The 23,383-nt window shown below is 40.7% G+C and overlaps 1 protein-coding gene across 6 annotated transcripts in view; it reads right to left on the bottom strand.

Moving 5' to 3' along the window:
- Window positions 1-23,383, bottom strand: part of enah (ENAH actin regulator) — a 140,454-nt gene that overhangs the window by 5,774 nt on the left and 111,297 nt on the right. For all 6 annotated transcript variants that reach the window (XM_062550522.1, XM_062550519.1, XM_062550521.1 and 3 more), the window contains 7 exons: window positions 20,089-20,417; window positions 18,859-18,995; window positions 12,402-12,450; window positions 10,497-10,545; window positions 10,278-10,344; window positions 7,804-7,888; window positions 3,948-4,005 (listed from right to left, as the gene is read on the bottom strand). In XM_062550522.1, coding sequence (XP_062406506.1) covers window positions 3,948-4,005; window positions 7,804-7,888; window positions 10,278-10,344; window positions 10,497-10,545; window positions 12,402-12,450; window positions 18,859-18,995; window positions 20,089-20,417 — 774 coding nt within the window. The remainder of the gene's footprint in view (window positions 1-3,947; window positions 4,006-7,803; window positions 7,889-10,277; window positions 10,345-10,496; window positions 10,546-12,401; window positions 12,451-18,858; window positions 18,996-20,088; window positions 20,418-23,383) is intronic.

A 23,383-nucleotide genomic window follows, 5' to 3' on the forward strand; every position in this document is an offset into this window, starting at 1 on the left:
CACTAAACATAAAGTTTCCTACGATGGGGTGAAGTGGCCGCAAGGACTGCATCGATAAGATCAACGAATACAGTAATGTTTTACAACCCAGCTGGTATCCGCTGTTCATTCCGACATATCCCCACTCGGCGGTAGGCCTAGGCCTATTTAACTTTTTTTTTCAAACAACGTGCCATTCCGACATGAGGTCATTAATAGGCTATTAATGTCATAACTATTAGGCTATCATTAGGCTTACTATGCATGGCTGTAGGCAGCTATGAGGCCACTGAGACCTGGACCTCATCGGTTTTGTGAAAGCCGATTGGAAATACATAAGTTTAGAGCGAACGTTTCAACTATGTTTGCCATGGTAGACAAAAACACTCAAATAAAACAATAGCCTAAAAATAACTGCATGCGTAATGGACACGGCTCTATATCCTAAATAATTGTCGAGGTTCGCCATTTGGTAATATGACCTATCCTTACTGACAATAATTTAGATTGAGCACAACTAAAGTTGCACGAAGGCAAAATACAGTCCTAGAAGCCTATTCTATATAGCCTGGCCAATATTGTAGATGAGCAAAAGCAGCATTTGCGTGCGTGCTTGCCGGTGAGGTGTAGCCTACAAAAATGAGCATAACATCTGATTAAAGTATGGCTATAGGATATAGGCTAGAGAAGAGTTGGTTTAAAATTCAAGTGTAGTAAAAAAGTTTGTGCACATCCCCGGTCAAGGTGCAGAACAAGAGTAGGCTAAATCATAAAAAAATGGAAAAAGGTTCCCACACTTGAAATCCTTCTTTTTTGATTTGATTTTATTTTCGTGTGGTCTTCTTCAGATTAAAATTCAAGTACGTGCGCTATTTAACCCCTCGAGACCGACTGCAGTCTGCTGACACAGCCAGACGACTCTCCCAACCCATTCATTCGTTTTGGCCGATATAACCCATTCATTCGTTTTGTGCGTAAATAGATTCCTGCATGCTGCATTACCGTGACCCTTAGCCTACCTTGTGGATGATTTTTTCTCATTGGAATACAGCAGGACAGAATGCCTTTTATCTAACAAACGCAAAAGCTGAGATTGTTGGAAGGACTAGGCTACTCAACAAACTTGTTTTTCGTTTCTGGGAGATCTCGTTATCGTTTTGGATTGTCGGATTTTTATTATTGTTTGGACTTATGGACAATGAACTTTGAGGGGTGGTTGTTAGTGCTTTACAAAGCTTTGTGTTAATAAGTGTCGGTCCTCCTATCCTTCAGCTCACTGCGCGATGCAGTTGCGCATAGTGGCCACGAAGTCATTAACTGTTTACGACACAATACATGATATTTGTGTTTTTCCGTTTCTTAGATCTAATGCATGTTTGACATGTAAACAGGCCTTCAGTCCGTTAACTTAAGGCCTTCTTTTGCATGGGGTTGCTCGCATCCGCCCGTAACCTAGACTATTATGTGCGTGGCTGCATACTCTTGATTATAATAAGAGGCAAATTGTTACAGGACAACTTAAACTGACTTCCCCAATGCTTCCCCGCAGCACATTACATTTTAATATAGGCTAATATAGGATGAACAAAGTCTATGCTATATTAAATCCAGTAGCCTAATAATTATATGTGCCACGTCCGATTTCGCAAGTGATGTAGTAGGCTACGTTTAAACATCGACAAACGTCTGTGAGACTACCCATTTCATGAAGAGCAATTGTCTTGTGCGATCATTCCCCCTCCCCCACACTTGTCTAACCAGTTCACTAGACATTATAGCCTACCTATATGCGGCATTGAGGACGATTGCCTCCCTCCCCCCTCTCTCTCGACAGACACTGACACTAGGGCTCGGGATCATGACATCAAAACTTCGCGGGCACAGCCACATTGGCAGCTTCACTCCTTAGTTTACTATGGATTACTATGGATTTACTCCCGCCTTTTAGTGTGTTCCTGTTACTTAGTTTTTGCCTTCTTGGTAGTATGTTGCTGTGTAGTGGGGTGTAACAGTGCAACCCACGATCGCAAGAGGAAAAGAATAAATCGCTACTATATTTCTGCTTCTTGTCTTGTGCATCTGAATGAATGGATATTACGTTCAGTGCGCTACCAAATGGCGGTGATATTCCTAGAATGCAAGGCGTGTGCCCGAGGCCCGAGCCCTATTATGTAAATGTAAAAATGTGTGTGTGTGTGTGTGTGTGTGTGTGTGTGTGTGTGTGTGTGTGTGCGCTGAACCACGAATTCACATAGCCTAATACTTTTCTTTTCAGCAGACATCGCAATCATAAAAAAATCGCAAAACTTTTTAATAAAATAATGCCTCTTGTCTTAATGGGTTCCGGAGGTTCGTAGAGTAAGTTTTGAACCCCGGTCGCTGACGTATGATTAAGAAGCCTCAACCGGTTACGCCACAGTTCGAGTGTCAATCTCTTCGCACTTAGCCAAGAAAGATAAAGGATTCAGTCAGTCGAGTTCATTTATTCGCGGCATGCACTTGAAACGCCTATCAAAAGTTCCGACATGTTAAATTGACGTTAGTCATTAATTCACCACATTATAAAATGCTGTTATATTGACGCACAGTAGCCCACGGTAGTCTATGTCTATCTCTGAATCAACATGAACATGCATAACGAGATCCATATATTCTAAGTTGCTAGAAACTTCTTTTGCGGAGCTAGGCCTAGTCGATGGTTACAATGAATCACCCTCACTGCCCTATCGCATATCTGACCATCCATTGTTACAATGTTACAAAATGCGCGATATTCTCCATGCATGTAGCCTACGGTTATAAGTAAAGTGACATGATAGGCATGTAGGCCTATTAAAGATATTTCTGTTAAATACATTTTATTTTCAGTTGTCAAAAGTGGTGGGGACAAAATCTGTGATAAAGTGCTGGGTAAGCTACCCAGCGTCGCCGGTTAAAATGAACATGCCTCCGTTTTAAAATAGCCTATAGGCCTACACATTTCTAAGTATTCCTAGCATAAATGTAGCCTAAATGTCCATCTTGTCCATCTCTTTCGTCTTCGCCTTGACAATAATAGCCTATTCACGGAAATGCGGTCTTGTAACCGTAATGAATTAATGAATTAATCTAAGGTTGCCTATATCGAGTCTTTCAGGTTAAATTGAAGGCTTCTAAAACCATTTTCATTAATTTCAACAATGGTTTATTGAAACGTCGTTTGATTATAATTTCGCCAATCATCACCTTCATTTTAATGATTAAATGAGACGGATTAAATGAGACGGATATGCGGAGCATTTCTCTCCCTCTCCATTGACCAAAACGTTGCTCTGGCATCTCTGCTGGACTGACTGAGTTATAGGCTACGTCGAGTGAGAGAGCCAGCTGTGAGGTACGCTGTAAAACATTCGAAAACTCTGAAACTGCAATCTGACATGCCGAGCGTGATGTCTCTTTTCTCCGCTTGTCACCAGCGCGGTGTCTTCAGGTTTTTCCGTGTTTTCCGGTATGAGCCGAACCTTCTTTTATCATTTTACCTAACATTTTATTAAGGCGGTCTTATGTTGCCCCCTTGCGGTTGCAGTTTTAATTAAAGTCCCGATGCTTCGGGAGTCCCGATGTGCAGGAAAGAAAGGAGCATTCTCAACCCGTACCATCTGTATATGTTAGTAAGCAGCTAATTAATGGTGAATGTGTGTCTTAATATAAAGTGTTACCAAGAATCTGAATATTTTGCTGAATTTGAGCATTGAATAGTATATTTTGAAACTGAATTCATACGTTTGAAACTGAATCCCAGAAAACCTGAAAATGTTATATTTTAAATTTAATTAATTTGCTCTGATACGTAAATGATCCTCACTGAAAATCCCACTCTCTATGTCCTTCCACATTCAGTTCTCTCAATTCAGTTTCAGACCAAGAAATTCAATTTCAGCCTACTGTGACGCAACATCTGTTGGTTGAGCTGAGTTTTACACACTTACCATCAATTAACTCATCCTTCAGTCTGGAAAGTTCCTTTCTCATCTCATCCAAAATGTCCTGTATCAAATTAAAAAAACAAACAAAAAGTAAATTAACAACTGTTAATTTGGATATGGTGCCAAATTGGTGATACATTGGAGGGCTAGACTATTACTATATAGCACATGCTGACTATGGAATATATGGAACATAAATAAATATGCTCCAGAGTTAATCGAAATATCACACACCACTCATTATCAAATCATCATTTTTTCTAACTTGCTATTAATCTAATCCTATAGGAACATCATGTAGTAAAGGTGGACAGACTTGTCATCCAGTACATTTGCGAGTAAAGTAAAAGTGAACAAAGGGTAACACCATCGGGGCAGCCGTGGCCTACTGGTTAGGGCTTGGGGCTTGTAACTGGAGGGTTGCCGGTTCAATCCCCGACCAGTCCACGGCTGAAGTGCCCTTGAGCAAGGCACCTAACCCCTCACTGCTCCCCAAGCGCCGCTGGTTGGGCAGGCAGCTAACTGCTCTGGGTTAGTGTGTGATTCACCTCACTGTGTGTTCACTGTGTGCTGTGTGTGTTCACTAGTTCAGTTAAATTAGGTTGAATGCAGAGAAACGAATTTCCCTCACGGGATCAAAAGAGTATATATTCTATTCTATTCTATTCTTTTTCTTTGAAATTGGGACATTCTTGTGTAACTATTCCAAATGTTTCCATTTCAACAGTAACCCTTCATCCTGTATCTTCAAAGAAGAGTCTTATGATGAGAAGTCACTGAAGTATATTTTTCCTAAACTTCCTTTAAGAGAAATAAGGGGTATTTTAAGAGCATTTAAGAGAAAATTCGAGACATGGGACCCTGCAAGGCGAAACCAGTCGATTTGGTAAAATTTACTAAATTAAGTTATTGAGCTCACCCAAACAACCATAAACTAAGCTTTCCAACGATATGTAGCCTATATTGAGGGTATTGGAACTATCGCTAAGATAACTGCATTCAATGTTGACATGATTCTCCCATCACGACATGCCAGAAGAGGAGAAAATCACCTTTTTAAACGCCGTGGACAACGGGAATGACTGCTAATGTGTTGAATCTTCACCAGGTTTAAGAGTCAAAACGTATGTTTTTCCGTGAAATATGTTGACGATATGAAAGTGTAGACTGTATACTGTCGAATTAAAGAGACCCTATGCAACTTTCTGCAGGAGACGATCGCTCTTTGTTTACATCTGGAAGTCTGAGACGAAGAACCACGCTTGCAATTTATATATTTAAAGCCTGTATAGCCTATACATGTATAAATATACACGCTAAAGCTGTCGGGGAAGCTCTGCAGAGAAAATACAAGCATAAAACGAGCGAAAACGAACAACGAAACCGAAACTACAGATGAAATCGCCAATCCTGCATAGTTCCTCTTTAAGCGAAAATGTGAAATTCAACATTTTAGCCCGAACGTTTGTTTATCGTGGATTTTCTCAATATAGCATTAAGCGCAAAGCGACTGGTTTTGCCTTGCAGGGTCACATACTCTTGTATGTTCTCTCCATTTCTCCATATTTGAGCTCTGTTTAACATGAATAATGATATTTATAGTGGCAGATGCTATTTGCACCAGGGTGCAAATAATGAACATTACTATTTACACTCGGGCGTAAATAGTGTATAATCAACAATACTATTTACACCGGGGTGTCTATAATCAACAGTACTATTTACACCGGGGTGTCTACAATCAACAATATTTACACCCGATGTCTAACATCCATGTACCCTATCAATAGGCCTGTGTATTTACTAGTTCTACAGTAATTTAGTTTTTAATAGTTTTAGCTGTTTCGCCATGTCTCGGTCATCCTACCTACATGGAAGTGATTATACAAATATTAGGCTAATGAGTGGTCATGTGGTAGCTTGATCAAAAGTAAGTTAGTTTACTTAATCCTACTCCTAATCCTACTCCTTACCCTAACCCTAACCCTAACCCTAACTTAACCATGCCTAACCCAAGCGCCTTCCAGGCAGTGTTGCCTTGAAGACAACGTTGGGGGCTAAAAGCACCAAGAAACCTTTCTACTCACAACTACTGAAGCCTACTTCTACACAACTGTACTCATAACTGAAAAAAAAAAAAACGGGTTCAAAAAGCACAAACTCTTATTTGCCGCGAGGTAACGTCATCTAAGAAAAGAGAGTCGTTTGTACTTTGGCATGCAAAAAAACCAAACCATGGCTTTAACTGAGATTCAAACCTTAGATCACAGAGTAGCAACGGTAACAACCCGATCACATCTCCGCTACACTACACACCCCGTGGTATCAAAGCGGGAGACTACTAATATTTGAATGACTATACGTTGTGGTTGCTAGGTAACGGTAAACAAACTAAAAGATCGTATTTCTTGATTTTGTTTGACGCCGACGCCGATTGCAGTTCTGTGCGTGCGTGAACTCTGATACATTACCCATAACTGCAGGCTTCAGAGTCAGCCGAGCCGAGTAGATATCATGCAGGATTCGCGGAACTAATTGCCACTAGTTTTCGGACTTCTCTGATTAAGCAATAAGAAAATATAATTATAATTATATAGTGTGTATTATTTTATTGCCATTGCTTGTGTGTGAGGCCAACGAAACACTCTCTTGGGCACGGAATAAATAACTTTTCGCCCGTTAATCTAGCTAGCTTGCTAGCTAATATTAGCACAGTAAACGAAAAGTGAATGGGAAATAACCTGAAATAACACACCTTCAGAAACTTAGTTTTAGCAAAAATATGTTAAGAAAGTCTATCAAAATGGGTCCGAAACTTACATCGCTGAATGTAGGGCTAATGGTTAGTTTAAACGAAGTCCTCTGCTACCTAGATGTTACGAAGGGTTAGGACTCAACCAATCAGATTGGTAATTGAGACCGACGGCCACTGGCCGACTCTACATGTCAAGTTGGCCAAAACTGGCCAAAATTAGCCCCGACGCCGCGGGACACACCAAACAGACTCGAGTCCCCGACCGCCCCCGACTGCCCGACGGCTGATTATCGGGTTGGTGTGTTCAGGCCTTAAGACATAGGAGACAGTGGTAAAACAAATACATTTATGATAAATGCTGAGCTCAACTGTGTCTTGGAAAAACAATAAGATATCTTAAAGATTTTTTCTTGGTGCTTGTTCATGAACTACCTGCGCAAAAAGTTAGAGAATGTTTGAATATTAGTTGAAAACTCAAAACAAATGATTTTAAACACACCTCAGCTATATTATTTTGTTCTTAAAATTCCTTTGTTACTTAAAGGAACCGTATGTAAGAAATGTATTTCAATGTTAAGCTAATTCACTAACTGAGACTTCAAGGATCATGGATAGATATTTTCTTTATAAAGAACGAAAACGGAAAGGAGGAGGCAGCAAACCTAGATGAGTTATTTCATATGGGCAAGGTGGGCAAAATTGGTGTGCTTGTCAAAACGCTAGCATTACAGCTTGATAATGTTAAAGCTCACGCGCTGTTTAAAGCCATACACACTGGTAGACTAGATCTAAGTTGATAAGTGTGCGTACCATGACATTAATTCCTGCATGCGGTACGTCCCGCGCTTCTCCTCAGTCTTCACTCTTGTCGTCAACATATCCACGTCCACGAATATGGATATGCGCTGACAGGAGCTCAATAGCCCCCCCCCCCCCCCACCGCCCCATCTAAAACAATGTTAAACGGTGGCTAGATAGTGAGCTGTTTTTGAGTTTTTTAGTCGATAAAACGTTGAGACAGAATGAAAGTCTGACTAGAGCGCGGGCCAAAAAAAGGCAGCCCTGCTTTAAAGTAAGCTCAGGACTCGTACAGTCTTAAATTACCTGTTTCAATCTGTCGTAGTCAAGCACTTCTGTTAACACTCCATTAGTACTTAAGGATCCTGTGGGAGTGGGTGTAGATTTGGGCCTGAAGAGAGAAAAAGTATGAAATGGTTAAGTTAATGGAAACTTACTGTATTATCTGCATTCTTATCTGCTTGTCTGGTAGTTTAAGCAAAGCACATTATACAACCATATGTCAATGCTGCCAAGCCTATTCCACCCCTTCTGTGGGCAACATGATGACTGAACCTCACTTTAAAGCCCAGACTCATCCAGATTGGCACTCACGACACTCAATACCATTTATGTAAGGCTAAGAGCATTGAATGTTATACATTTTTATAGAAAATGTGTAGAATCAAGTATAATTCATAAGATGTAGAAACTTTCTCCATTCATACTCTGCTCTTTGACTGTAGCCTGTTTTCTGCCACCAATAATTGTTCTGCCCTGCTCTAGCAACTAATGCTACCAAACATCAGAAGATTTCAACAAGATTTGGGAAAGATTCTTGAAAGGTTTGAGTCTTTTAACTAATGCCCCCCATTCCAGCTTTACTAAAAAGACTACAATATTTCAAACTTCTTTAAAGTCTTCTGGTGTATGGATAACTTAATGCTACCAAACATCAAAAGATTTGGAAAAGATTGTTGAGAGACTAACCTCAACCCTCTCACATCTAAGTCAGAGATGTTATAGTCACAGACTAGTCGCAGACTATGATTTTGCAACAACTAGGAAACTTGCAGGGACACCATTTAAAAGATTGTAACTAAAAGCATACGTTCTCTCGGTTGGCGAATGAACAAGGCACAGAAACAGAAACTTGAAGAGGCACCACCATTTTATATATCCGCTGTGTGGCAACATTTTGGATTCAGCACTGAGTACGATGACAAAGGCAAGAAGACAACAAAGCACAGTGTGCAAGTACTACAGTACTTTGCAACTGTCAGCTACTTGGGAGGTAATACATCCAACATGATGTCTCATATCGCCATCACTCAGCTGTATCCCTTACAGATGGAGCAGCAGAGAAAGCTGACTGAGTTAAAACACAAATCTATTACAGCTGCTTTTCAACAACAGTTTTCAACCAATTCTGCAAAACATAAAAGATATAACAAAAGTAGTGGGTGTCTTCACAGCAAAGACCTGCAGCCCCAGATGGTTATGGTCTCAGGATTCCATTAGGCCAATTTGATGGCAAAAAATGGTATAATATTATAATGTTCTTCACACACACACTTCAATAGCAAAGTGATTTCAAAACTTTACGAAGCATCACAGAGTAAAACTGAAAACAAACAACAACCAACTTTGCTTTATCTACTGATAATTAGACTGCCTGAGCGACTAGGCTACCTCACTGTGTCATTGTGAGCAGGATTGGGAGATGAAAGGCCAAATCATGCACTTTATGAGAGCTATACAAGCACACATCTGCAAGAATTAATCCAGTCATTGTGAGTGGAGCTCAAAGACACCAAACATCACTACTCATATTGCGAAAGCCATCCATGAGGCTGATGCTTCAGGTCTGGGTGTGTAGAATATGAATCTGAACGTTAACATTGAACATTTTGGGATGCACTACCTGTTTTAGCCCTGAGAATAGGGAAACCCTAAAAAACGATTATAAGCGATTCTAACACATCAAGATGGTCCTAGTCCATCAGAACAACTTTTAAGTGACCTATTACACACTCAAACTTCACAAATGAAGACTTAGGTCAAATGTCTACCATGCTGCTTATTGGTAGGTGTGAAGAAGTACTTTTCTTGTTCGACTGTGAGATAAGTCCTTCCCACTCATAATATGCAATCGACAGATTAGGCCTATCATACTGAATGCAGGCTAGGATAGCCTATTCAATCAATCAATCATAAAGTTATAGAGACGTTATAGACTAAATTTGCGCTGCTAAAATTAGCTCTCCTCACCCTGAAATTCAAGGCTCAAGGAGGCCAGGACCTCTAATGATGTTCCTCCTGGGGATTGCCACTGTCTATATTCTGCAGGAGCGCATCCACTTCTTGAGGGGTCTGAAAAATAATGTTTTTCCATGGTATACGTCTGTTTAACCACTCTGGCTTTTCCACTCAGTGGAAAAGTCCGAAAAAAATCTGTCGGTTGTCGTATAGCACCTGGCTCTTTTTCCGTGCCCCGTTCATTGCCCGCACTTTATCTTTAATAGTATATTATATCATATTATGGGTGTTACCAGACTCTTTAATAATCAATTCTTGATGAGGTTCTTTTTAAAATCATTGAATAAATGTGCTTTAACTAAAGGATGGATTTCCTTTTCCCCATTGTAAGATTAATCTAAGTCACCAAAAGGTGGATTTCTTATAGCACTGTTTACTCATCTTTACTCAGAGTGTCAATAATTGTGGAGGACGCTGTATAATGTATCATGTATCATAATGGGAGTACTTATTATGATTTAGAGAGACATTATTGTGTTTACCTTCCGATGACCGGTGATTTGCTACCATTCATAGTGTTTGTCCTCTCCCAAGGTTTTCGTGGCATCTCTAAAATGTTAAAAACCAATGTTACACCACAGACCTAAAGAAGCATTATGTTTAAGTACCTGTGCTCAAAGCTGTATCTGGCAAACAGTTACTAAATATAGCCCTTGTAAGAAAAAAACATTGTACAGTTCCTCTAGTTAAATACCACTTACCTGGAGTGCTACATGCAGGAAGCTTTGGAGTTGCAGTCTCAGCTTCATCCTATTGCAAACACAAAGAATTAATTCAAAGGCAATGTTTAAGCAATTTAACATGAATGAGAGTGGGATTGTTTAAATTATTGAAGTGTAGTGTAAAAAAATGTGGTCATCTCAGAAAAAAAGTAAGCGAGTAATGAATTAACAAAAAAATTAAATGGGTTGCACATAGGTTGCATATACGCCACTGTGAATTTTCACACTAAATGATTGCACAATAGAAAAATAAATTGGTCACAATGGCTCCATCACCAAAACACAAGAAGTCCGACTGCAACTTTGTCCATCAAAGCGGTTTTTAGAATAGGTACATTGAGATGTGAAAGTCAGTCAATATAAATTAGTTTGATCTTCAATTTATTCATATGATGAAGACAGGTCATGGTTTCACAATATCTAAAATATCTGAACATCAGGGCTCCAGATGAACTTTTTCCCCCAGACTTTTGTCCCGGAACCACCAGTGTCCCAAATTCAATTCTTATTTTTTCCATTCTACACAATAAACAGAAGCTGTTTTCTGCACATTTTGCGATAATTGCTTGCCGAATTTCTGACGGTGACATTCAGACATGAAGCATATATGCAAAAATTATACGGCCACCTGTTCACATCTAATTTAGAATTTCCGTCAATTCTGGTAGTAGATAATAGCCTACTTGTAGGCCTAACAGGACTGGGCTTTTAAAGGCCCTAGATCCTTAAAGCAACAGAGTTTTTCGTACCTATCATAATGTTTCCAAAATCATTTCAGCAGTTCATCAACTCATAAGAGGGTGAACAGCACTTCTGTATTCACTTCGCGGCCCTCTATCGGTTATAACCGCACTATAACTTTACCAGATCGGGTAGCGTAGCTGTAGTTTGATTAAATGAGATCTCAGAAACCACACATTTGACTTGCTTTGATGTCGCAATACATCATAGGTCAATCAGAGTCCCCCTTCCCCCCACGAGACATATGTAATGTTTTGGCGCTCTATAAGTGAAAGAAAATTGAAATTGAATTGAAATTGAAATAATAACAATAACTATTGTACTGTATAACAAAACTCCTGTTAAGAACCAAACCAGATAAAAAAAAAAAACAACAAACGTATTATTGCACTTATTATGGCTACTGAGACATTTAAGGTTCAACAATCAAATATTATTATTTATTTATTTATTTATTTATTTATTTAAAGATTCTTTTTTGGGCTTTTTATGCCTTTAATTGGATAGGACAGTAGAGAGAATGACAGGAAGTGAGTGGGAGAGAGAGTCGGGGTGGGATCCGGAAAGGACCACGGGGCGGGAATCGAACCCGGGTCGCCGGCGTATGGTGCAGGTGCCCCAGCCAGTTGCGCCACTGCCGGGGCCAACAATCAAATATTATTTTGAAGTATTAAAAAAACAACCATGCTTTCGAATTTTCTAACAAAGGGGGGGGGGGGGGGTAAGTGCAGCGTAAGTGCAGCTGTCCTTATGTACTCATGTTTTTTCATGAATGATGTGTAATACATTACTTTTTCCGAAATAACCCAAATACTGGTTCCGACCGGACAGCCTAGGTTGCTTGAGAGTGCAGCAGAGAATTTCTACAAAAAGTAGGACTCCAGTGCCCAACCTCAAAATTTTACTGGCCCACTGTGAATTCTCCCCACTGCTGATTACCACCACTACTGATCACAAGGTGACTTCAGTGTCTTTGCAGCACTGAGAAAAAAACTGATTTTGTCATGTTAACAGAAAAAAAGGCAGATTTGACATTTGAGTCACTTCAGCCTCCTGATGTGAGTGATGTCTGAAACGGGCAATAGCTGCTGTGGTGCAAACAGACTCATATTCACTTGCCTAACTGCAGAACTAGATACTTACTGTTCTCTGCTCTGGCTCAGGTGATGATCCCTTTTCCGCAATTCTTCTTCTGTGTCAGAAAAAAGATGTACCTTTCAAAGACAATATACTTATAATTCAAAAGCTGACAGTTTCGGTCCTTGATTATGATTGGCTGAATCTCGTTCGATGCCGTTGTAAATTCCAGCACAAACATACACCTTGACCACATTTCATTCTATAGCAATGTGCTATCACAACAAGAAGAAATATATTTCTTGGCGGAAGAAAGGTTATCAATGAATAAATAGTTACATCTTATTGCGGTGCTTTTGTTTACCTCCGCCAAGGAGGTATATGTTTTCATCGGGGACCGGCGTTTGTCTGTCTGGTTGATTGTTTGTTTGTCTGTTTGTTAGCAAGACAACTCAAAAAGAGATGGATGGATTTTCAGGGAAGGTCAGACATGACCCAAGGAAGAAACGATTACATTTTGGGACTGATCCGTAATTCTGTCGGGATTCCAGAGGCATTTATGTATTTAGCTTAGTGGTGTATTGGCATGGTATGGCCACGTGGTGGCGATCTGAATAGTTTAGGTTCAAATGTATGACAACCTAGGAAGAACAATGCAGGCGGAGGTAGCTGCGCTCTCGGAGTGCTTTTCTAGTAGTTTTATATGATTTTACCAGATATATTCAGTAACTGTTATAGAGAAGCAATTTAGAACAGTTTCTAATAACGCCCCTTAGCTGTTCTAAAATCAGTGTAAACTATTGCTTAATTTGTAATCATGCATGCTCACTACTTAAAGTAAAGAGTTTCTCCACCATCCAACAAGGCTTAGAAAAGCCTCTCAAATGGTACTGTTAAGTCAGAAAAAAAGGCATACTGCTATGCGAAGGCAAAAGGCCTTAACTTCATAATTTTTTGAGACATTCAAGACCTTCATCATGTGGAGATTATTCTGGTCAATTTGGTTGTTTTCTAGAAAAAATATTTTAACTGTAACACAAGGCAGAACGCCATTACTCCCCAGTTATGGTTCTTTCATTTTGTTTAAGGCGCTGAAGTCAAGTTCAGGTACTCTGCCTTTGTTTAGCCCTGCATCAAAAGGAAATTACTGTAGCCTACTGCTTAATTTAGCTAGCTAGGCTACTTTGCAACACACACCAAACTCTGCTCCGTATGAAAAAAACAAAAAAGCATTGTATAGTATCACCAGCCCTATGCGATCGTAAATATTTTTTTTATTTTCGCATAAAGCTGATTAGTCAATCGTGCCACCTGTCAAATGACAGCCCAGAACTATCCATAAGTGGAAGTGTGGACTTTTAATGCCATGACACACCTCCCATGAACCTAGCCTAATCACACATTGGCAAAGCTCAATAACAGCTCATAATACACATCCTACATACTATGTATGTTTTCTTGTAACCTGATAATATTTAAATTCAATTTAAATTTAATTTAGCTTATAGAGCGCCAAAACATTACACATGTCTCATGGCGCTTTACAGAGTGTTAGACATTCAAAGAGAGCCCATGAGTAACAGGGGCAAGGAAAAACTCCCTAGAATTGGAGATCTGCCATCCCATCTGCCTTGGGTCAGTTACAGTACAGTCATTTGTAGTTTGAAAGTAAATGACAAAGTCATTTGTAGTTTGAAATGAAATATCCATTGCAATGAACATCATCCGGGATTTTTAAACACACATTTTGAGTTTGATTGATTCATCCTTGCTGGCCTTCACACTGAAGCATCCATGAATCGTTGCAAAACGTCAGCCATCCACATGTACAAGTTTTTGTTTGATCGATTTCCTCAGTGTTCTATCAAAACAATAAAGATTAACTGTGCATTTGGGACATTATGTGAACCTTGATTAAGCTGGTGAAATCCAACATTGATTGATGAAACAGACTAGTATAATGGTCTAATAGAATGTTTTTGGACCTTATAATATCATGTCTTAGAGATATTGAATATCGATAAAATATCATTATTCTTATTATCTTCATAACAATTTTCTCAATTTGTTTCAGTTACTTGTAGGGCTGGGTTGAGAGCTAATACAAAAACAGAGTACAGTAACTTCCGAATAAGGGTGAAAGGTCAAGTTTGAGCCCAAGACATTTTTATGTGCAGGCTTATCTTCATTAAAACAGTTAAAGGAACCGTATGTAGGAAATGTATTTCAATTAATCATAAAATGGCCCTGATATGTCACTAGACATTTAGAAATCATGCTAATTTCAAATACTTATATTACTGACAACAGTAGTCCGGCCAAGATATTGTCATTTAAAAGTGAAGTTGCAGCCCTCAACTGATGTTGATGTTGTTATGTTGTGTTTTGGTTTGATGCGCCGCCCTACACTTATCTACGAATCACGAAGTCAGTAATATTTCGCCATCCGGGTTGCCAGCTATGCTAGTTACCACCATAAACAGCTGCAGCTACAAACGTGTCAAATAAGAAATGCCTAACGTTATGGAACCTAAGACCAAAGATACTTAAATACTTTTTAAACCGTCTCTGCTAAGACCTTGTTATGAATCCGAAATACGTTGAAATAAAAGAGGGATTTAGGAGATTGAGACGGCTGAAAATGGAGAAAAATCTGAAGACAGACGTCAGTGTTGTTAATTTGCTCCTGGACAGGTAAAGCTTCATCAGTTTGGCCAACTGACTTGTAGGCTACTGTAAATGGACATTTCAAATAGCCTATTCATGACAGTTGAACAAAGTTATACATGTTCGTGCAAAGTAACGTTATGTTTTGGCTGGAGGAGGTGGGTCAATGAATTGAAAAGGTAGGCTAAGGAATTGTTTGGGAAATAAAAACAGCTAGTAGTCATTGCTAACGCTAGCAATGCATTATCAGAGTTCGCTTTTCTGTCATTATGCTGAGGAAAACAGCACTTGCCATTAAAAGCTAGAAGCCTACGTTCCTGCTGCAGCTAGCTGGCAACCGCGACTCAGAGCGGAGGGGGAGGTGATACACCGCTCTACAGTATTTTGAAAGTAATTGCAGTACTCGTTTTGGCCAAAATCCTACATACGGTTCCTTTAAACCTTTAGGCGCCAGAGTTTTTTTCCAAAAACGTTCGATTTTGACATCTCAATTTCAAAAGGCTTTGACTTAAAAGTGATAAGAGATAGAGACTTTCTGTAAATTAGAGAAATATTAAGGATGGCCCAAAGTGTATGTGGGGATTACATTTATCCAGCTAATTTGCATATTATGACGTCATAATGACGTCATATGGTAGAATTTTCTTTCTTTCTTTTTTTCCTGACCGATAATACACATCACAAGGACATGCACACACACAACAAAACACACATTGTACCATACTAAATGGTCAGGGAAATAGTAAATCAACAGTGTAAATCATTAGGCTATAATAGCAAGATGATGGGAATGATGACGATACTGCGAATTTATGTACCTCTCATTGCAGAGCATGATACAAAAACCCACCTCACACTGTCTGCACCTGTAGCCTATTTTGTCTGACGGCAGCCTATAGGTCTGCCACGCGCACCTCCCGAGTGGAGTGAATCAGCATGGCTCTGTCCATTCTCATTCTCGTTGCGACTCCCCACACTGCTTCTACATTGCCCCACAGCTCTCCCATGGACACTTTGACCTCCATACTAACATACCCATTAGTATAAGACAAAGGCTCCATCACGTTACCGTTCTCGCAATTATGGAGAGGCACACGGAAGACGAAGGAGCAAAATGGCTAGCGCGATAAAAAAGGCAGTGCCCCGACGCTACTTTCATTCTCTACACAACTAACACGTCTTATGAGGGTCTGCTAACTTCCTGATGAACACCTCGACCCCGTGAAACACTTTTCATAACACTGACATTGGGCAAAGGATCCACGTTTGTGTTTGGTGTGACTAAACTCTCACGTTGTCCAGCTGCATTACTGCTAGGCAGAGACGCATGAAGCATGGTATTGATATTCATGATATTCCCCTTCAGAATCACTGTCAGCGAACAGAAGACCCAACAGCACACCACCTTCAGCTAAACCTCTCTAAAACAGAATTGCTGGTCCTCCCAGCCAAACCTACAATTCATCATGACATCAACATCAAAATCGACTCCCTGTCTGTTGCACCCACCAGGACTGCAAGAAACTTAGGAGTCGTTCTTGACAACCAACTGACCTTCTCCGATCATGTAGCCTCAGTAGCCAGGTCATGCCACTACGCGCTATACAACATACGGAAAATCAGGACCTACTTGACTCAAGATGCTACCCAACTCCTGGTACAGGCAATAGTCATCTCTCGACTTGACTACTGTAACGCCCTCCTGACAGGTCTCCCAGCCTGCGCTGTCAAACCCCTTCAAATGATCCAGAATGCAGCAGCACGCCTGGTCTACAACCAACCCAGAAGGGCGCATGTCACCCCACTGCTCATCTAGCTACACTGGCTACCGCTGGCCGCACGCATCAAATTCAAGACTCTAACGCTTGCCTACAGAGTACTCTCCGGCTCTGCCCCCACCTATCTCAATGCCCTCATACAGGCATATGCTACCACACGACCGCTGCGCTCCTCAGCTGAGCGACGTCTAGCTCTTCCGCCAGCACGCGCAGGCCAATCCAAACTTTTCTCATCTGTCGTCCCTCGTTGGTGGAATGCACTATCTGTTCCAACTAGGGCTAGGGTGACCACCTCCAGTCAGACAAAATGTGGGACAAGTAGCATGGTAAAGTGGGACAATGTGGGACAGACATAAAAACTTTAAACGTACGATATTGTCTATCCAATTTACTAAGCAATATTTTTTAAGCCTACCGACCAAAATATTGAGACACTACTTAAAAGACAAAACACTAATTTTGCAACATCTCTTCTTTATTGGGACTATCAAAATAGTCAACTGTCCAAAGGACCAGGCATTATAGAAAGTTGAACTATTTCAGTGCAAATAAGGTAAACCAGAATCTTTTTTGATAACAACAGCCACATTACATTTTCCTAGCTATTTCAGAATCTGGAACAATTACTAACTTGTTATGCAGTCGGTAGAGCAACATGAATGTGTGCGTGTGTGTGATGTAGGCCTACGTCATGATAGACGCTCGATCACGAAGAGTGCGCTCTCCAATTTGAGTTCTTTGACAACGTTGCGGAGGCGTTCGTGCACCAGGCAACAGTTTGATTGATGTACGACTAAGCCTATCGACTACCGATTTTATTGCTTTCCTCTGAACTATTTGACATAAGTTAACACTACGCCTATGAACGTATCTGTGTATTCATTTTCAATTGGCCAGGGTTGAATGAAAAAGCGGGACAGATGCTCAATTTGCGTGAGGCGGGACAAAGGGTAAAATTGCTGCACAGTACAACGTAAAGTGGGACAGGTGGTCACCCTGGAACATCCCAGGAACATCCCTAGCCATCTTCAAAAAAGGTCTGAAAACCCAGCTCTTCAAAGAACATCTCCTCTCATAGCACTACTTCAGACAATCACACTCATTCATGCACTTATTACACTTATTTATGCACTTATTAGACCCACTGATGCACTTATTGTATTTTTATTATTGTTAGAAATGCTCTTAAAAAACCTAACTGTCTTTTTCCATGTTGCAAGTCGCTTTGGTTAAAAAGCGTCAGCCAAATGAAATGAAATGTAATGTAATGTAATGTAATGTAATGTAACTTTATTCCTGGTAAACTTTTTTGATGTGTTTAGATGATTATCTAATGCTAATATTAGTCACAATACCACTCCGGTACAATGGCTCACAGCAAACTAGCTCAGCTGATATTTTGCACTGATTTAAAGCGCCCTTGCTCGATTATTTTGTATAGAAGCATGACGTAATTCTGAGTCAGGGACGAAGTATGGCATGTCTGCCAACTATTGGCAGGGAGTTTGAACGAAGTTTGACACCCTATTTGACTAAATCGGCCGTTTTATTCAGTACCGCATCTTGTCAACTATATCTGCCTGTGGCGCTTAGAGGGTTAATAACCAGATTTTGAGTGTCCTACATATAATACATTTGCCTAGACAACAAAGAAACATTATAGTCATTTATCTCAGTTTCCCATTCGAGTTAAGGTGGGTTTACCTTTGCAGGGCAATAAAGAAATCCTACTTTAACCTCTACTAAGGCACTAGAAATGTTCTATTGTATGGACTAGTTGCACAAAAGACTCTTGTGAGCTTTTTTGTTTCCAGTGGAGCCAGGTGTGTTTGAACTTGTCGCTATTCTGAATGTATTTAGTGTATGTAGGTCCTTCTTTATCGTAACATGTTGATTCACTAGGGGCAACACCAAACCTGGTCCGTGTAGACACTAACTACAATCAGAAGAGTAGCAGGTTCAAACACACCTGGCTCCACAGGACACAAAGGAGCTCACCGAGAGCATTTCGTGCAACTACTCCAATAGACCGACACCTTCCAAAAATCATAAACACCGAAAAAAGAAAAAGGTTTCACCTCCGAGCTAAGAGAGCACTCATCTCCTCCATCAGACCTCCTCCCCCAGGAAGTGGTCCATTGCCTCGGGCAGCCTCTGCTTTAACACCACCCGAACCTACTACAGCTCCTCCACCTGCACCTGAGGCCTCATCACTCTGTAAACACAAACTCATATTACTCGACAAAATGATATAGACACCCTACCACAACATTCTATGTAAAGTAGAACACCTATCTAATTCTGTAATATACTTTGTTGGATCCAATGTGAGTGCAGAATATATGGCATACTGCCCAAACACATTAATTTTCAAGTTGGTGTGGAAGTCTCTATATAGAGATTGATAAAGAAAATGTACATCTAACATAAAGTGACATGTTGAAGCTAACAGTACAGCATGTCACAATGGGGGCATACTAGTATTATAGCCTAACATTTATATTATTATACTACTGATTTAAAAAAAATACTGTATTTCTGATTATTTATTCATGGCAGCACACATTATGCAGATATCATAAAGCCTAGGTCATTAGGCTCCAACAGCTCTCTCTACTTATTTCTGTGTCTTGTTGCTTCAGCTTTCGGGAGCACGTTGAAGCATGACAATATTGTGAACAAAGTATGCCTAGCCTAATTGGCTAGTTTGTAATATTCTTCTGGTTGTACTGTTCAGTTTCCCCAGGTGGGTTTAAAGTCTCCTTTTTTCTCCTTGGGACAGGTCCTTTTGAGCCTGGGAAAATACTTTCCCTATTTACATTGGGATTAAGATTATAAGAATTTAGCAGTCAACTTGAAAGCAAGAGTTTTTAACAAATGTGTGCAGCGTGCTAATCATGCCAACCGGATTTAATAGCAATTTAGCAATAACAGTTTGCTTGCTTGCACGACTGTAAACGTTTGGATTAAATGTGCCTACTGAGGGGTGTGTCCGTTGAGACAGGGGCAAGGAGAGGCTGTAAGGTAGGCTGTCTGCTAGTCTTTGTCTTTGGTGAAGTTGCTTTAAAGCTTTAAACATAGCTTTAAAATGAAAGAGTTATGAAGTTATTATTTATTTATTTTATCAACCAGTTGTAATTTCCATGTGTATCGATTTTTAGCGATTCACGGAGCATAGTTTACACCTCTACTTAATGATGGGCATCATATAGGATTTCATGATATCTAGATGATATAAAAGACCATTTCAACCACAACTATATCAAAGTAAAGATAGTGGTGGGGATGGCACTGCATTGTTTACTCACCCTTGGCACTTTCCGCAGTTTTGCTCCGGCAATGGCAGCCGCCAAGCCAGACAGGGGCCGGTTGTCTTCCAAAGTGGGTGAGATCGTAAACAGACCACTAGGCAGGGGTGGGGCTGGAGGTGGGGGAGGAGTGGGAGGAGTGGGTATAGGTGCATGTCCAGAGGCATGTTGAAGAGAACCAGTGAGTATTGGCGGGAGTGGAGGAGGGGGAGGAGGAGGTGGGGGCCCTAATTGAGGTGGAGATCCAGTGGTGGCAGGGATTACATTGGAACCTGGAGGAAGGGGTGGAGGAGGAGGTGGTGTGGGTAGACCAAGACACTGCACTGCATCTACAGAGAGAGGTGAAAATCACCGTCATTAGATCAAACTGATAGAAAGCTAGTGCATATTCAGCTGAACTAGTAATTACTCAGTCCCCTTAAGCCTTTGGCATGGTCCCACGTCTGTGTCACGCGGCACTGGACGTTTGACGTGCGTCATTTCAGACGCGTATACGAGGCATACTCCAATGTCTGTTGTCCTGAATGCGCGCACCAGCCGATCAAGGTTTGCGCCTGCGCACTACGAATTAACTGTGATACTGTGATATGCTGTTGTTGGAAGAGCAACGCCTGAAGAAGAGAAGAAGGTGGGATGTGCGACCACTGAACGAAGGAAGAGCCAGGGAAGGAGTGTTCCACACTTAGATACAAAAGATGCGGCTGTTAGATGAGGAGAAGCACGACGAGTACTTTCGCATGTCTGCTGAAAAGTTTGACGAGTTGGTTCGTCGCATCTCTCCATTTATCATAGTAACCAAACAAGTGTTCTTCTGTCTCTGTTTGCTGCGTTTTAAGCGTTGTTTCTGTACGTGCTCCACCTACTGGAGGGGCGTGTTTACAGCAGTTTCGTTTCACACATGCGCAGTCTACGCGTGAAGTGACGCGCGGTCTTAAATTTTGGTTGACTCAAAAACGCGACGCATGTCGTACAAATTACGCAATTCTCGTCACACGCTCACCAATGCCGTGTGCGCGTGCCGCAGACGCGGGACCATGCCAAAGGCTTTAGTTCTTAAGACACCCAGGTGCTTTACAGACAGTTCAATAAAAATCTCAGTCTATACATTTTTCAGATACATAAAAACAATGCTTAGTATGTTTATGAGTGTCTCCATTGTTCCCATTTCATTATAAAGTCTAGACCAGTGGTTCCCAAACTTTTAACAGGCATGTACCCCCTGAGACATTATAGATCTTCCCGAGTACCCCCACACCACCAATTGTTAACAACACGTTTTTTTTTTATTATTATTAATATTCATTCGTATCAATTTTGTCACAGACAGATCTTACACACATTAGGCCCACAACACATGTCCAAGATCTCATTAAAGCTATTGTTAACTTTTCACATACTGATAACAAGTAAAGCAATACTTGTTATCAGTATATGAAAAGTTAACAATAGCTTTAATGAGATCTTGGACATGTGTTGTAGGCCTAATTTTTTATTATTACTTTACAGCAGAGAAGTTAACTTCTCTGCTGTAAAGTAATAATAAAAAAGGAAGCACATTAACAATAGTTAAACTAAATTGGAGTAAACCACACAGAATAGGCCTACCACCTCTCCACCCACGTCACCAATCAATGTGAGGGATGTGCCTGGATGTTCTTGCATAATGCAGCGATGTTAGGCCGAATTGGGGACAGTTTCAGTCTTCGATAATTTTCAGTAAACAGTCTGTACTCTTAAGGCAGACCAACGCTGATAATCCAGTCTCGCATAAATACGTTGTAGCAAATGGTATCAACGTCTCAATAGCTCGGTTTGACAGGACCGGATACTCTGCCCGCAAACTAACCCAGACATCTGTCACTGTCTTCTGACCGAACTTGATGATCGTTTTAGTTTGCTATGATAGTGTCTTGACCTGAAAAGCTTGTCCCGACAGCAGGTGACTCCTTTGACGTTTCTGTTGTCGCTGCGTGAACCCGTTGCGTTTCAGCCGCATTTATCCATCGATTGCAATTTTCTTTGTCAAATAGGCTAGTCGTAGTTTACGTGCGACAAATAGCAAAATGTATTATGACGCCGAGCTGTAATCACCGCTGCAACCTATGGCTGCAAAAGGCTGCTGTAAAGCTCTACCAGAGAGGGTTAAAGCGGAGGATCTTTGGCTCTACATTACCATCTCTGTCTCCACTCTCCAATATTTAGTTAATGCGGAGAAAATAAGTTTTTAATGTGCAGTGCAAATGCGGAAGTTAAGTTACCTCCGTGGGATATAAAAAACGTTTGGAAAGGCCTATGATTTTGATATTTTTTCACGTACCCCCTGAAATCGGTCCACGTACCCCAGGGGGTACGCGTACCCCAGTTTGACAACCACTGGTCTAGACCAAAGAGCAGTTCTCATTAAAAATTCCATTCCCGTGTTCTAATCTTCCATTGCCCAAGAAGGCGTACCCATTTTTGCATTATATTAATACAGAACATAATAATAATAATAATAATACAATTATACAAAACAATAATATTATTTTATGTATGCATTCCATGCATATACATTTGCATAAAACTTTTGATCTGTAAACCACACTCAGCTTAGGTGGGACCTACATTTATTTATCAAAAAATATATGGCGACTTACAGTATAGTGTGTTTTGGGGTAATTGAAGGTAACTACAGAGAAACTACATGTAATGAACGAAAACCCTCTCAACTGTTACCAATACATTGTACAGAATTGTTGGGTAATTACTACATATAATTTGTAGAAAGAAAACAGAGAAACTACAGCACCAAGAAAAACCTCCACTATTTCCATTGAACTCAACTAAGAACCATGTAGTTGTGTGCGGTTTAGGCTGGATGTTCTATTGGGTTGAGGTCAGGCCAGTCAAGTTCATCCACTCTAAACTCGGTCATCCATGTCTTTATGGACCTTGCTTTGTGCACTGGTGCACAGTCATGCTGGAACGGGAAGGGGCCATCCCCGAGCTGGGCTTGGCCCCTTAGTTCCAGTGAAAGGAACTCTGAATGCTTCAGCATTAACCAAGAGATATTGGACAATTCCATGCTCCCAACTTTGTGGGAACAGTTTGGGAATAGCCCCCTCAGAGAGAACCCCCGACAGAACACCTTTGGGATGAATTACAGCGGAGACTGACAGCCAGTCTCCTCGTTCAACATCAGTGTGTAACCTCACAAATACACTTCTTGGGGGGGCGCTGTGGCGCAGCAGGCTACAGCGCCCGTACCATTTACGGCTCCGAGTGCCCTCGGGGACCCAGGTTCGAATACGGCCTG

Source organism: Sardina pilchardus, chromosome 12 (genome assembly GCF_963854185.1).
Source record: "Sardina pilchardus chromosome 12, fSarPil1.1, whole genome shotgun sequence".
NCBI lineage: Eukaryota > Metazoa > Chordata > Actinopteri > Clupeiformes > Clupeidae > Sardina > Sardina pilchardus.